Source organism: Homarus americanus, unplaced genomic scaffold (genome assembly GCF_018991925.1).
Source record: "Homarus americanus isolate GMGI-L3 unplaced genomic scaffold, GMGI_Hamer_2.0 scaffold27457, whole genome shotgun sequence".
Lineage (NCBI taxonomy): Eukaryota > Metazoa > Arthropoda > Malacostraca > Decapoda > Nephropidae > Homarus > Homarus americanus.
Genome location: NW_024731296.1, coordinates 342918 through 357704, shown reverse-complemented (window position 1 = coordinate 357704; position 14787 = coordinate 342918). Strand labels below are relative to the sequence as shown.

Sequence of the window (14787 nt, the reverse complement as noted above, 5' to 3'; positions counted from 1 at the left end):
CACACGGCCATATGAGACGCATCCCCCATTTTAGCAGCTAACTCGTGTCCAAATAAATGTATTTTCCCTGTATGTGTTTGCCCTAAGGACAAGTATTTCTTCTACTTTTTCATAATATATATGTAGGATGGTGTGTGCATGCAACTGAGTAAAAATTCATGAAGAAAATTACGTACAGTAGAACGTCGATATAACACGAGATACATTCCAAGAGAGGTCACTTTAAAACGAATTCGCACTCAAGCGAAGTGTTGTTTCAATGGAATAATGTAGTTTGGTACTTGAGAGAAACACAAAATACTAAAAAGACTGAGAGTCTACCCAGATGCACCTCAGTCCATCTCCTAAAATAAACAAAACATTGCTTTTTGTAGTATTATGTTAAAACAAACACTCTTAAATCAACACAGCTAAAATTATGGGACGTGAAATGGTCTGTTTACTGGCGATCAGCTGATGGGAAGATTGGGGGGGGGGAGGAGGTGAGTTGATATGTTTGACAGTTGATGCCAAGGTTTAGTAGTGCTTATTTATTTATCTGTCCTTAAGAGTGACTTAAGTTTTTCTCTAATAAAATGTCACTAAACTGACCTGGGAGAGTATAATTAACATTGCTCTAATTCTTATAAGATAGTAATTAGTTTGAATATAAACATGCTATAGTTCGCATTAGACATACAAATTTTAGTTCTAATTAATTTTATTACAAAGGGCTAAAAATTTTATCTCTTGAGCAAAATATATAATGTTTATATTCAAATTATTCGCTGTCTTGCAAGAATTCTAGCAATGCAAATTATATTCTCCTAACTTTAGACTGTGACATTATATAAGATAAAAACTATAAGCCTATAACCACCCAACCCTGGCTGGGAAGATGGGAGGGGGGGGGATGTGACAGTGACACTTTTGACAGTTGGGGCTGAAGGTCTAGTGAGGTATTTATATATTTATGTCCTTTAGATTGAGTTTGTTTTTGTTTTTTATAAAATGTCACAGAAGTGACCGGGGAGAATATAATCTACATTGCTGGAATTCGTATAAGATAGTGATTAATTTGAATATAATCATGCTATAGTTTGCACTAGACAAAAATTTTAGTAATCATTTAGTACATGTACAGTACAGTCAACCCTCACTTTACGCGGTCCCACATTCCGCGTTTCCACGTTTACGAGCGGTGCCCTGCCAGAACCCAGGATGCTCACATTCCGCGGTGGGTGTACCCCTTTACACAGGTGAAGTATAATTTTTTTATTTAGCTCATAAAATTCATACAAATTATCCGGCCAGAATATAATTTACATTGCTGGAATTCTTACAATTTGATGATCATTTTGAATATAAACATCATAGATTTTGCATTAGACTTACAAATTTTAGATGTAATGTTTACTCTGAGTAAATATGTTATCTTTTGTGAAAAATATATGACATTTATATTCAAAATATTCCTGGTCTTACAAGGAATCCAGCAATGTCAATTATATTATCCTAACTTTAGTTTGAGGAATTATTTATTACTATACCTGGTTTTCCCCCCAAAATTTCTCAGAGGGAAGAGCCAGCGAGTGTAGTGTGAGAAGAGGGGGAGGGAGTCGAGTCCATTATTTGAATGGACATTAACTTGGCGACTGTATTTCTCTATTTCTCTTAAGTATTAATTGTGTGCATGTACCATCATAAAATTAAGATGTTATTTTTACTAGAACATAGGTATTGTGTTGGAAAAAGTGGAGTTTGGGGGTCAGCTGGTCTCTATTTCATTTAATCCCATATGTTATGTTATTCACTTTACGCGGTACCCTGTGGGTTACATTAACCGCGTAAAGTGAGGGTTGACTGTACAGCTTTGCTCTTAGAACAGTGTAGCATGCTCAGAGAAACATTAGGTGCGAATTTTAAAATATGATGCGCCAGATTGACTCGTGCAAAATAGGAAAGATTTGCTTTATATTAAAACATTGTCCTTAATTGTGGGTGTCGCTTTAAATCAATAATCTTAAATTGAATCGCTTTTAATCGACGTTCTACTGTATATCTACCTAAAAATACGAGTTGAAAAACCACCATAACACCAGTAGTCTGGTGGTTATAGTGGCGAGTCTAACCTGGCCAGCAATGTTGACAGATGCAAATGTGAAAAGAAAATTTTCTGTAAATTTTCATTTATCAAGTACAAGTATTTGTAGATTTAAAAATAAATGTTGCAGGTATGGCATTAATTGATTGTAATGCTTGTAAGAGTTCAGAAATGGTTACTGCTTAGCTACCTCTGAAGAGTTGGGTGTCTGCCATATGGACGTTAATTGTCTCAGGTTATCATAATCATTACAGTACGTAGTTATAAATTGAGCTTTTATTTATGCAATAATTATTTTTTTAATTAATTAAAATAATAATAATGTGTTTAAATAAGCAATATCATATTTTTAATTCTGAAGTTGGGTTAGGTAGAATTTAGCTTACTGGAGACTGTATCTAGGAAATTCATTAGCTTATGGAAGACCTCAACTTCACATGTAAGATGCAGACTAATTTTTGGGGGTCCATTTTTCGGCCCAAAAGTGCATCTTATATGCTGTAAAATACCGTAAATTTACTGACGACACTAATGAGCTCGTAGCAGTGGTTTGGAAGTAGAATGGTGGATGAGTGGAACAAGTTACCAAACATCACTATTAACTCAAACACACTGGGTAGCTTCAAATATAGGTTGGATGGATATATGAGCAATAGGGGTTGGGTGTAAACGGGACTGCCCAGTATGGGCCAATAGTCCCGTTGCAGTTTCCTCCATTCTATGTTCTTATGTAATGCATATGCCAGTACCCCTAATTACACTAATTCTTCAGGGGGGGGGGGAATTCTGCATTGTAAAATGTTTCACCCCAAGTCATTTTTCTCTGGAGCACATCCCCGACGTATGATGAGGACCCCTGTAATGTTAAGTGAGAGGATCTTCTGAAGATTAGACACCCCAGCTTATTTTATCTGAAGATTAACCAACCTAACCTAACCTAACCTAATCTACCTTAACTTCACCTAAACCCTGCAGGTAGTGTTACAGTGGTTAATCTTCTTGTGAAATAAGGCTTTGTATCAAATTTAAAGATGATTCCTGAAATATGATAATAACTGAATTTGCATTACAGTACAGCTAGACATACCTGGTAAAGCTTATAAGTTACAATTATGTAAAATGATTCCAATCCTTGATCGTTATCTCAATATTTCACATAAAAATGAACTGCAAGACAGGATTCCACAAACAGATGGACGCTAGACTTCTACAAGAATAAGATTTTGGTAGCCTTAATATATATACAATATAGAATAAATTACTCACTATCATAACACTAATTCTGCTTGTTGTTTGACATGCTAATTCAGCAAGTAACTCACATATTCATTAACAAGGTAACTCAATATTAAAAAGTGTTTTTAATAGGATACAGCCCCACAGTTGCCAACACATGCATTAACTAACATTAGCACTCATTGCTTCACTCTTGCATGTATGCATTTTACAGGGAACAATTATGTGTGTAAACAGTTGACAATGAATTTCATTTCAAAGTTCTTTTATTAAAAATAACTAGAATATTTCTTAGGTAATACTGATTTCAAACAACTTCCCTGGTCAGGCAAGTTATTAAGAGTGTGTACTGATGCTACTTTGGTGAATATTTATGTGCTACTATTGTAGTGTTGAGCCCTGACACCTGTTTGAAATTGCAATAACATTTGTAATTATTGTGCCAACTTTTGGTTGTATGTTTATTATTGAATTTAAGAAACCTAAATGGACTAAATTAGTAGGCATTTTAAGTACTGGTGTTGGTTGTTCAATGCAGAAGGGCTGGAAATAATACAGAGTAATCAAAATGTTTAACAAAGATTTTTGCATGTCAAAAGTCATCCTTTGAATGTATGTAGGAATGGTCATTACAAAGTACGTACTGTACAGGGTAGTTGTAAATAGCATGAATTAGGGAGCATGTAGGCTGAAACTAAAGCTTCTTCAAAGTTGTCTTTGTTGAGAAAATAAAATAATAGGTAATGATTGCATGTAAACACTTAACTTTGTGATAATTTTGCAGGGGTCTGTCCTTCTTTCATTAAGATTTTGTACTATGATAACTTCAGACAGCTACACACATAAGTGAATTAAATATATCGCTTACCAGTTCACCTTATGCAATTCAAACTTTACAGTTGGGAAAGGAAATACAGTTATATACAGTGATCCCTCGGTTAACGAGATTTCGGTTAACGAGTTACCTTCCATAAAATTCTTAACTTCGGTTAACGAGCAATCCCTCGATTAACAAGTTTTTTACGAGCCTACCTCAACATGTTTTCGCTTGCCTTTGGCGGTCCACCAGCTGTAGTATTAGTCCGCCAATACAGTAATCGGTTCTAGGGCTTAAATTCCTTACTATTTTAGTAAATATCAAGAAGTTTATGCTATTCAATAATTTTAAAAGTTTTATATTAAAATTTTTTAGTCATTTTAACAATTATTGAACATAATTGAAGTATAGGAAGCTAGTTTTTTGCCCTCCATACAGCCTGTCAACACACCATACAGGCGTCAGTCTATGTGTCTTTTCAGTGGAGGTAGCATCTTGCTTCAGACACTCTTCAACTAAACACTTTTTTTCTCTGTTTCCAAGCAAATTATTGGTCAATTTGAAATTTATTTTACATTTTGACAATATATAATGCAGTGCAGTGTTGATTTAAAGAAAATTATCTTGAATTACACCAAGAGAACTAAAATTTTATGGGTGAAATGGCACCATGGGGTGACTTCTCTTCCACCCCAATGCCTTCTCTTCTCCCTTCTCCTCCACCCCATTCTAATTCCCATCATCATCCAGGAGCCTTCTACATACACACCTCAAAGTAAGTGTACTTTACTACCTGTTTTGTTGATTTTAGGCAATTTTTGGTGAGCTGGAACTAATTACCCAAAAACCCATTGAAACAATGGTTTCGGTTAACGAGCAACCTTCTAGAACGAATTGTGCTCGTTAACCAAGGGACCACTGTATCAATATAGTGATCAGGATACAGTAATTGAAAAAAGACATAGTTTATGGTGTGCTGTACAGTATCTGTCGTACAGGTACACCACCGTTTTTCCTGCACTCTTGGTTCCAAAGCCTTGTCGGATTATCCGCTTTGCCGGACCAACCAGGTTAGGTAATAATAACTCAACAATACATTTCTGACCCACTAATTATACACCTCCCGTGTATCTAAAGCACCATGGACTACTAGAAACTTAAACTTAACAAATATTAAATGTAAGTTAAATGTGAAAAATCCATAATTTTGAGCAACATTACAGAACACACTTTGTACTCTTGTGCAAACTATGTGATGTTTATACTCAAATTAATCACTATATTACAAGGATTCCAGCAATGTAATTTATATTCTGCTAAGTCTAGTTAGCTACATTTTATAAAATAAAAACTTTAAGCCTAAAACTAGCTTCACCCAGGCTGGGAGGGAGGGAGGGAAGTTAAGTGCCCCCTCATAATTTTGTCCGGACTAAAGGAGGTCCCCGACCATCAGTTGCCGGATAATCGGTGGTGTATCTGTACTGCATCAAATAGGCTGCCAGGTTTATGGGATCCTCTTTCACTCTTCAATAATCATACCCTTGTCCCAGGCATACGATTTTCTTTTTCCAGCAACTATTATGCTGTGTTTTGTCCTCTACACTGCAGGGGTTCCTAACTGTGGACCAGGGTGTATACTGTACTTTCAATATTTTTGTAGTCTGGTAAGAATGGACGGGGAGGGGCAGAACTGATTTGAGTACAACATTAAAATGCACAGTGCAGTTTCTCGTGACAGCATTGCATATCAAGTGATAAAACAGAAAATTATATATGCATATATAATTTTTAACTAGATCAAAAATATACTCAACTTGATTGACAAGTAGAGTGTAAAAACTTATATAGCTTATATTACTGTATATAATTATTAAAATATGTTGATACCTGTATACAGTATTTTATACCTTCATATGTACATTGATATGTGGGTTGTTTTTTTACTGGGGTATTAGTGGGTTGTCGGAATTTCATTGGTTATTATTATTATTATTTCCAAATAATTTTGAGGCCCGGTGGCCACTATTCTGCGGCCCAGTTCTGGTCAATACTGGTGGTTGGGAACCCCTGCTCCACATTATTTAAAGGCAAAATAGTGATATAAGTTTGTCAAAAGTCCCTACACTAACCTTATTTCTTGCCTCCAAGGTCAAGGCAAAAGTGCATCGTGGTAATTACTGGAATCCTTGCTGGAGATTCACTCCACACTCAAATTTATCTACTATTTGCAACTATTATGTCATGCTGAAATTTTTTTTGCTATAATCATACACAGCATCATCACTGGAGAGCTATTGCGAGAGTACAAAAAGTGTCCTAAAACCACAAATAAAGATAAAGTGGTACAAACTAACAGCAGACATGACAAAGACACTGTTGAACACGTGAAGTTTTGAACTTCTCATTAAAGCATTGTGATGAAACACATTGTTAGAGTCTAGTGTAGCCTCGATGAGTACATGGATGGGCTAGATCTAAAGTAAGGTCAGTTTCACAGAGGCTGAGTACATCAAATTTGTGTTATATACTGGTCACTGAAGGTTTTTTGGTGCAAAGGAATATGGCCGATGTAAAAGCTCTTGGTAGAATTTTTTTTTAACCAAATCCATTGTTTCAATGGGATATTGAGTAATTGGTTCCAGCTCACCGAAAAGTACATACAAAGAAAAAAAATGCAGTAAAGTACTTTGAGGTGTGTATGTAGAAGGTTCCTGGTTGATGATGCTGATGGGGATTAGAAGTGGGGGTGGAGGAGAAAGGAGAAGAGAAGTAAGTGGGGATGGAGGAGAAATCACCTTTCAGGGGACCCATGCTTGATGCAGTAATTTTACCAATAAAATTTTAAGTTCACTAGGTGTAATTCAAGATTATTTTATTTAAATCAACACTGCACTGCGCTATATATTATCAATTGTTAACTAAATTTCAGAATGACCAATAATTTTAATGTAAAAATGCAAAAATATTCAAGACACCAACAAAATCGATGTTCACTCCAATGTAAACAAAGCCAAACTGACACCCTGTGGATGAGTCAAGGGGCTGATGGGCACACAAAAAACTAATTCCCAGTACTGCATATATTATCAATATGTTAACTGAATTTTAAAATGATTAATAATTTTAACATAAAAAAATGCAAAAATATTAACCCTTAGGCCGCGGGTGACGTTCCAGAACGTTTGCCTATTTTCCCGCCTTTTAAATGTTGATTTTTTTCTCGATTTAACCCCGCGTGGGGGGTACTGCCAGCAGCACCCTAATCTGGGGCTTAAGGGTTAAAGAGCACAACTTTCTTGTTATTTACTCCACTGGAAACGAATATAAACAGAATAGATTACAGAATTGGCAGACTAGCCCATCAGCTGATTAGCTGATGCTCACAACAAAACGTGTTTGTCGTAAGTATTTTGTTAATCGAAGTTTTGTTCGTTAACCGAATTGGAGACCCTTATGGGAGGTAATTCGTTAATCGAACCGTTTGTTAACCGAGGGACCACTGTATTTTTTTTTTTTTTTTTTAAGTGTTCTACATGTGTTGGCACTGATGTAATTTTGTACAGATATACTGTATTCTTGACTTTTTTTGCTTTTTGTGTTGGATTTGCTTGTAGGTTGAGAAGCCTTTTGTGGTTGTTTCCATCCTCTCTGCTGCATCTGAAGGAGAGGAAGAGGAAGAATGTTTGCATGACATTGGTTATTGGGTATGGTTTCTTTAACTGCATGTTTATTACCTAACATTTACCAATTTTTTGGTAGGTTTGTTACCTATCTTTACACATATGATTTAGTGAATTGCGATAACAGTACACTGTGTGTTACCATTCTAAATATGATTAACCTATCAAATATTTTTAAATATTAATTAATCATATTTTTTTCCTTCTCATTGAATTTTCTACTTAGAGCTTTTTCCAACATTTTTCATTTACAATAGCTTTACCCAATCTGTTGATATATTTTTAGCTTAAATATTCTCATTAGTATTTATTTAATTTTTTTTCTTTTGTACTTCATCACTGATATACCTCAGTTCAGCTGTGGGAAGTTTATCTCATTTTACATGAATATTATATGAAGAAATGAAAAATTGTATCTTATTGTTAGTTGAATGTTATTCACCAGGTACATTATGTATTCAGAAATTACTCATACATTATAAGTAACGTTATATTGAATAATACTGTATCATCCTCTACATGTGTTAGTCAAATGAATTTGTTTGGAAAGTTTATTTGTCTAGTGCTGTAGTTACAAACTTTGTCTCCTGATTGTTGAATTGATTTTATTTTATATCTCAGGGTGGGGACAATGTACCTCCAGGTCATGAGGCAGTTTCTCTCATTGAAGCCCTCAATGGCCCATCTGTGGCTCCTCAGCAGCCCACTGCTCCACCAGCACATGAGATGTACGTCCAGTTGCCTCAGAATGCAACTGATGTGCCAGCACATGACTTGTACGTCCAGTTGCCTCAGAATGCAACTGATTCGCCAGCTGATTCTCACATTCGTAATGAAGCATCCAGGTAACTTAATATTGATTTCATTGCTTAAAGATTGGTGGTATATAACAAAAAAATTCAATGAAATGTGGATTCTGGGTGGTTGCTGCAAGATGGTTGATGACCAACAACAACAGTGTTGCTCAGTTTGGGTTCATTCCCCAGTTTGTGTTCTGTTTTGTGTCTATGTTCTGGACTGTATACGCTTTACAGAATTTGGGTAAATTTAAATTTTTTCCAAATTAATAAATCGCGATATAGAAGAAAAATTCACCATTGGATATTAAACTTAATGTTTTAAGTGGGTGACTCCCAGTAACTCTGATCGCACCACCTCACCACCGCAAGCAGCACTCAACATCATTTCTGGTGAGTTAAATTCGAGTGTTGTGTGCATCTTTTGTCATGTTACATCATGAATGAATCATTGTTTGTGTTTAAAACTGTTTCCCATGAACCCTCACCCAATGTAGAGGTTAGGTTCCTCGAAAACGGCGTGTTGGGCAAAATCACATTGGTCAAACTTGACTTCTTATGGGAAATATGGGGTGGCGGGATCGTGGCCGCGTATGCACAAATATGATAATATTAGAACTAACATACCATAAAAATTAGAAATATTAATGATAAGCATTATAAAATCATATTATTGTCCTCACTGATCCATGGTTAGATGATTGTAACATAACTATGATAACGATGATATCGTAAATGTTGTGAAGCCTTCTGATGATGCTGATTAATGAGGAAGACTTCGATGATGATGAAACTGGAATGATTTTTATTTCTTAAGCTGATGGATCATCAGGATCTTCGGCTTCAGGCTCCAGATCGGCGGATGATATTGATGGTTAGAGTTCATATAGTTCTGGTTCGGCAGACAATGTTGATGGTTGGGGTAACTGTGGCCTCGAGTAGAAGCCTTTTAATTTCTGTTGTTTGCTTTTTCGATGGAAATCTTCCAAAATTTCTCTGTATGGCGCACAAATATCATCAAGGGGCCTTTTGAACTTTAAACTTCTCTCCATTATTGGATCTATATAGAAACATTTCTCACCAAGTTCAATTGCTTGCAGGAGGAATTCAGAGGTTGCCTTTCGGTTTTATGGGTTCCACTTCTGCATCATCATCACTACTTTTGCTGCCATCTGCTATATGCTCTTCAAAACCCTCACCTCCAATTTCCTTTGCATATTTCACTATTTCTGCGATTTCTTGTCAACCGTTGGAAATCCCCTGAAATAGTGAACAATTTCAGGCCGAAGTTGGTGCCAGCAAGCGTTCATGGTGGAAGGCTTCACGACATCCCAAGACATTATTATAATGTCAAGGCAGAGTTTGATGTTAAATGCCTTCCAGAATTCCATCAGTGTTTCAAATGCACCAGCATCCATTGCTTCAGTTGCTCACCTATAGACATTGCTCATGTAATATGACTTAAATGTCTTGATGACACATTGATCCATTGGTTGTAGCCGGTGGCTCCCTTTCCCAACTGCGAAAATGCCGGCAACTTTAAAACTACCCACAGACATTCGAGGGTGTCATCCGCAAATAAACGAGAACCGCGAAGTAAAAATCCGCGAACTTGGGGGGCATACTGTACTCTCATGTGGCTAGGGAACTGAGTGTTAGGGTTGTTTCCTATTATTTGTTTTAGCCAGTATTTGTATATTATATTAGAAAGAACAATCATGAATGCAAATAATACATATTTTGGATTCTGTGATATGATGTATGAGGTCACTTACAAAAATGAAGCCTTTGAAGAAAGACACAACGAAGGGAAAGGAGGAGGCAGCGGGGAGAGAGAAGTAGAGGGAGAGGTAGTGGAAGGATGTCGAAGAATGAAAAGGCAATAGGGAGTGTGAAAAAGAGAGAAATGAGAGTAAACAGATATAACGAGACAAATCTCACAAGAAGAGGTTATTACATGTAGGTAGAATATTTATAGTAAGAGGAATGTAAAGAGAGGAAGTATGGTAGCGTGGCTCGAGGGTGTGGGGATGACTACGTATATTAACACAGGCTCAGTACAAGTGTAGTATATAAAACACAACTGTGTGTTACAGCTTTATTTTACTAGTTGCATTGGGGGAATTAATGGGGGAGATGCTTACACAAGGTATGCTAGACTATATGATGTTCGTTTAACCTCACAAGTCGAATGGGCACTTCACTAAGTCGATCGTTGGAAGGTTCGACATCACTGCACTTCTACCGCCTACACAGCCAGCACTTACTTTTACACGTTGTGTTGACAGCACTCTGTCGATGGACCCGGCGGAGACCTCGTTGCCTTTAGTGATGGACTTCTTTGATGAGCGGGATTGGGGACGTTGTTGCTGGCCCTCCTTGGTTATAAGACTCTCTGACGAGCGGAGCTCCAGCCCCTATATATTGGAGGAGCCGGAGGATGACCTCTCCTACTGAACTGGGTGTGTCTTGACCGGGTTGTTAGGTCAACAGGGGTGCAGGCTGATTAGCGGGTCCTTGAATTAACAAGGTCATGACGCCAGGTTGCGTGGCGGTGAGAATTCTGGTTCCCTTGTGATCTTGATCTCCCTTGGGTCAGGTCTGGACAGCAGTTTGCCCAGGTGTGGTCATGTCGCAAGTCAGTAATGCTTTCTAATTATTACCACCCGGGTGTGTCTTGGCCAGGTGTGGTTTCCTTAACACGGTTATATCGTAGGGTTACTCAAGATATGTACTTAGCAGCCGGGGTCAGGTCCCTTGGGTTCTGACCCAGGGTGTGTCAACTTGGTACTCGCTGTTATATGTGTTGTAATTCTCTGGTCTGTAAGCTGTGGTCTGATAATATAATCAATCGTTACACAGAAGGTGGTACATAATGTTTTCGGAAAAAGATTTGGGTAACTTTCAGTCAGTCAGATAAGGATAATTAAAGTAATTCTCTGGGCTGTAAGCTGTGGTCTGATAATCAATCGTTACACAGAAGGTGGTACATAATGTTTTCGGAAAAAGATTTGGGTAACTTTCAGTCAGTCAGATAAGGATAATTAAATACCAGCATCATGCTGGCATTTCATCATCTTTATCGAAGCTGGCAGCATCGATAAAGATGCGCCTACAGTACCACTTATCATGTTTCAGGAGATTAGTCTAATTTGCTTAGCTATTTTCTTGCTTGGTAACACACTCATCCCTCTATACAGTTTGTGAGTACAGCATGTAAGACAAACATACGGTATAGCAACATACCATTGATATTATTGTATGATAGGTTTTTAGTTCATGAAGCTAATATTGCATGAGGTTTGTTGTAAGATATTTCCATAAATATCAAACTATTTGTTTTGCACAGTCTTATTTTCTCGGGATTGTGGTTATTATTTGGTTCAAAAGTGTTATTATGATGTTTTAATATCAGTCTTGTAACTTGCATTGTTTGCTAATATCTTGTCTATTTTATTAAATTTATCCTTTTCATAAATTAAACATTTCAGGCTTTATAGTTAATACTTTAATATATTAAACTATTTAGATGTAGTAGGATAAAATAAATAATGGTTGGATACAATATTTATTACAAAGCAAACCTTTATATCAACGACAAAATTGATTTGTTTTAAACTGATAAATGTAATTACACAAGACTAAACTTATTTATCTGTTATACTTTATTTAGTGTCACAATAGTAATCAGGTCATAAGTGGAAGGAGCATCATATGTGAATCTGGGGCGGGTGAGGGCCAGTTATAACATTAGTACTTTGTCCACCCACCATTCTTAGCAATTACCTCATGCAGTCTGTTTAGGAGGGAGGCTACAGTAGTATACTGTACAGAATTTGTTGCCGATTTCTGCGAAAACCCTCCCACTCATCCTTCGTGTGTTGGAGGAGTTGCTGTGGTGTTTGGTTATCGTCTGTCTCCCATGAGCTAACGATGATTCCTCATACATTTCTACTGGGGTTGAATCACACCCTTTGCTCGGCCACTCCAGAAGTTGTATGTCTGGCTGTTCGTTGAACCATCTTCTGACGATTCTGGTTGTGTGGATGGGAGAATTATCCTGCAATATTAAAGTTAAATATAATTAGGAAAATAATAACTTGGACATTGAATTAATATATCAATTATACTCTTACTTTGTTTTGTTTACTAGTTATAATATTTATAATAGTCATAGTCAGCAATTTATAAATACAAATGTATAATTATATCCACTACAGACCATTAATTAAGAGGTATATGATATTGTGATTCATACCTGCATGAATATAAGTATTATGCGCTCGGTATGTGGGAGAGCATAGGCTCGGACAGAGGGTATCATCACTTCATCCAAAATCTCCAAATATTTTTCACTTAAATTTCCCTTCAATCTCAGCAAGTTCACCCATGCTGTATGCGTTTATCCATCCCCAAATGTTGACTCTCACATGTCCGTTCTTGCCACCTCGTTGATGTTCTGATGTTCATGTCTCATGTTGGGCCGCCGACAGTGGAGAGGACCATGGGTGGCGGAGGCAAATGTCTTCTCATCTAAGATCACCACCTTACCCCAAACGTCTATGCCTTCACCCTCATATTGTTGGGCAAACTGGAATCTGGCAGTATGATGACAATCTTCTAAATTTTCCTTAATTGCCAGAGTCCTGTGGTGTATCCCGACCTCGTGTAACTGGCTTCTCACAGTTCCTGCATAAACGTCAAGTTGAAGCCGTTCCCTAATGGTGGCTGCATTTATAAGTGGAGACGTCTCTGCTTCCACGATTCTTTGATCGTCCGCTGGAGTAGTCTTTCTCTGTCCGCCAGACTTAGATTGGTTTAGGGGGTTTCCACTTTCTTCCCATCTCCACCACCAATATCGCACTGTTGGTTTCGATATTCCTATCTCTCTTGCTAGGCCTGCTTTCATATGGTCAGCCTCTCTCAATGCAAAAATTTTACCCCATAACACCAGTGGTTCCTGCTGATGATTTATCTTCAAAGTTGCTGAGCTGAGTGTGGTGCGAGAATGCAAATAAGGTAATCAGATGGGATTATGTCAGCTTGTTTGAAACGTCGAACAACCTCTCCCTCTACTTCTCTCTCCCTGCCGCCTCCTCATTTCCCTTCTTTGTGTTTTTCTTCAAAGGCTTCATTTTTGTAAGTGACATCATATATCATATCACAGAATCCAAAATATGCATTGATAATTGTTTTTTCTATTATAATATACAAAATACTGGCAAAAACAATAGGAAACAACCCTATCAATCAGTGTCCTAGCCATATGAGAGTATGAGTTTGCTAGCCACATGAGAGTATGACATTGCCACATGAGCATGGAAGGCTTGGTAGGGGGTAACATTACACCTGAAGGCGACTTACATGCTTTGTACTCCCTATGAAATTTTGAAAAGTCCTATGCTTTTCCAGATCTTTAAATGCCATTAGCCAATCCTTTTTCTTTTCCAAAAAGATTCAATTTATGTTGTTTATATTTGACACGATCCAGAAATCCTCTCCATTTTTTATCCATATGGAAAGTTTTATGGTAATCTATTTTTAAAATTAATTCTTACATGCAAAGCAGAGTAGCCTGCTGAGAATTATTATTGCTGGCTTATAATATTGCAGATCACCTATGTTCATGCACATTTGGAACCATCATTGCAGGTTGTTGCTAATGTGCATTAACACACTTTTTGTCTTCTTTTTTTTTGTATAAGTAATGAAAGCATCCAATTAAATAATTTTTTTCCTTTATAGGTGTTTCATTGAGAGTATAACTGTTCGGTCTGGGACAGGCACTGTGGAAGACTCAACCACACAAACTGAGCGCCCTCCTAGCTCATGTGATTCAAATAACCCATCTACTGTAGTTACAGAGGTGAGTTTTATAGGTGTAAAAGATTCATAACATGCCATTGCATCTACTGAAGATTTAATTGTTTTGTTCATTACTTTGTTTCATATATGAGGTGCACAAAACTGAAGTAAGACAAGCGCTGTAAATGAAAAATGGAGAAAAACAGTTGAAGTTTGCAAACATTCAAATTACAATAACTTTTTAACCAGTAAAGATAATGAAGTGATTCAAGTGGCAAATTGTAGCATTGTTAGTATAGATTTAATTGATGCTAGTGAAAGACATAATACATATTGTTTGCAGTAAACAACATAAGTATAAGTGAAGGC

At 37.0% G+C, this 14787-nt stretch overlaps 2 protein-coding genes across 6 annotated transcripts in view; one reads left to right on the top strand and one right to left on the bottom strand.

Moving 5' to 3' along the window:
* The window catches only part of LOC121867583 (probable E3 ubiquitin-protein ligase MGRN1), a 42328-nt gene that overhangs the window by 16972 nt on the left and 10569 nt on the right, over window positions 1–14787 (top strand). For 2 of the 4 annotated variants that reach the window (XM_042367601.1, XM_042367598.1), the window contains exons 8-10: window positions 7751–7840; window positions 8438–8661; window positions 14359–14479. In XM_042367601.1, the coding sequence (XP_042223535.1) occupies window positions 7751–7840; window positions 8438–8661; window positions 14359–14479 (435 nt within the window). Of the gene's footprint in view, window positions 1–3393; window positions 3421–7750; window positions 7841–8437; window positions 8662–14358; window positions 14480–14787 lie in introns of all 4 variants that reach the window. The other 2 variants (XM_042367599.1, XM_042367600.1) reach the window with 2 other exon arrangements.
* Window positions 12169–14787, bottom strand: part of LOC121867584 (nuclear pore complex protein Nup85-like) — a 60059-nt gene continuing 57440 nt past the window's right edge. For both annotated transcript variants that reach the window (XR_006089186.1, XM_042367603.1), the window contains one exon: window positions 12169–12673. Coding sequence is in view for 1 of the 2 variants with exons in the window: in XM_042367603.1 (XP_042223537.1) it covers window positions 12565–12673 (109 nt within the window). In the remaining variant the exon portion in view is untranslated. The remainder of the gene's footprint in view (window positions 12674–14787) is intronic.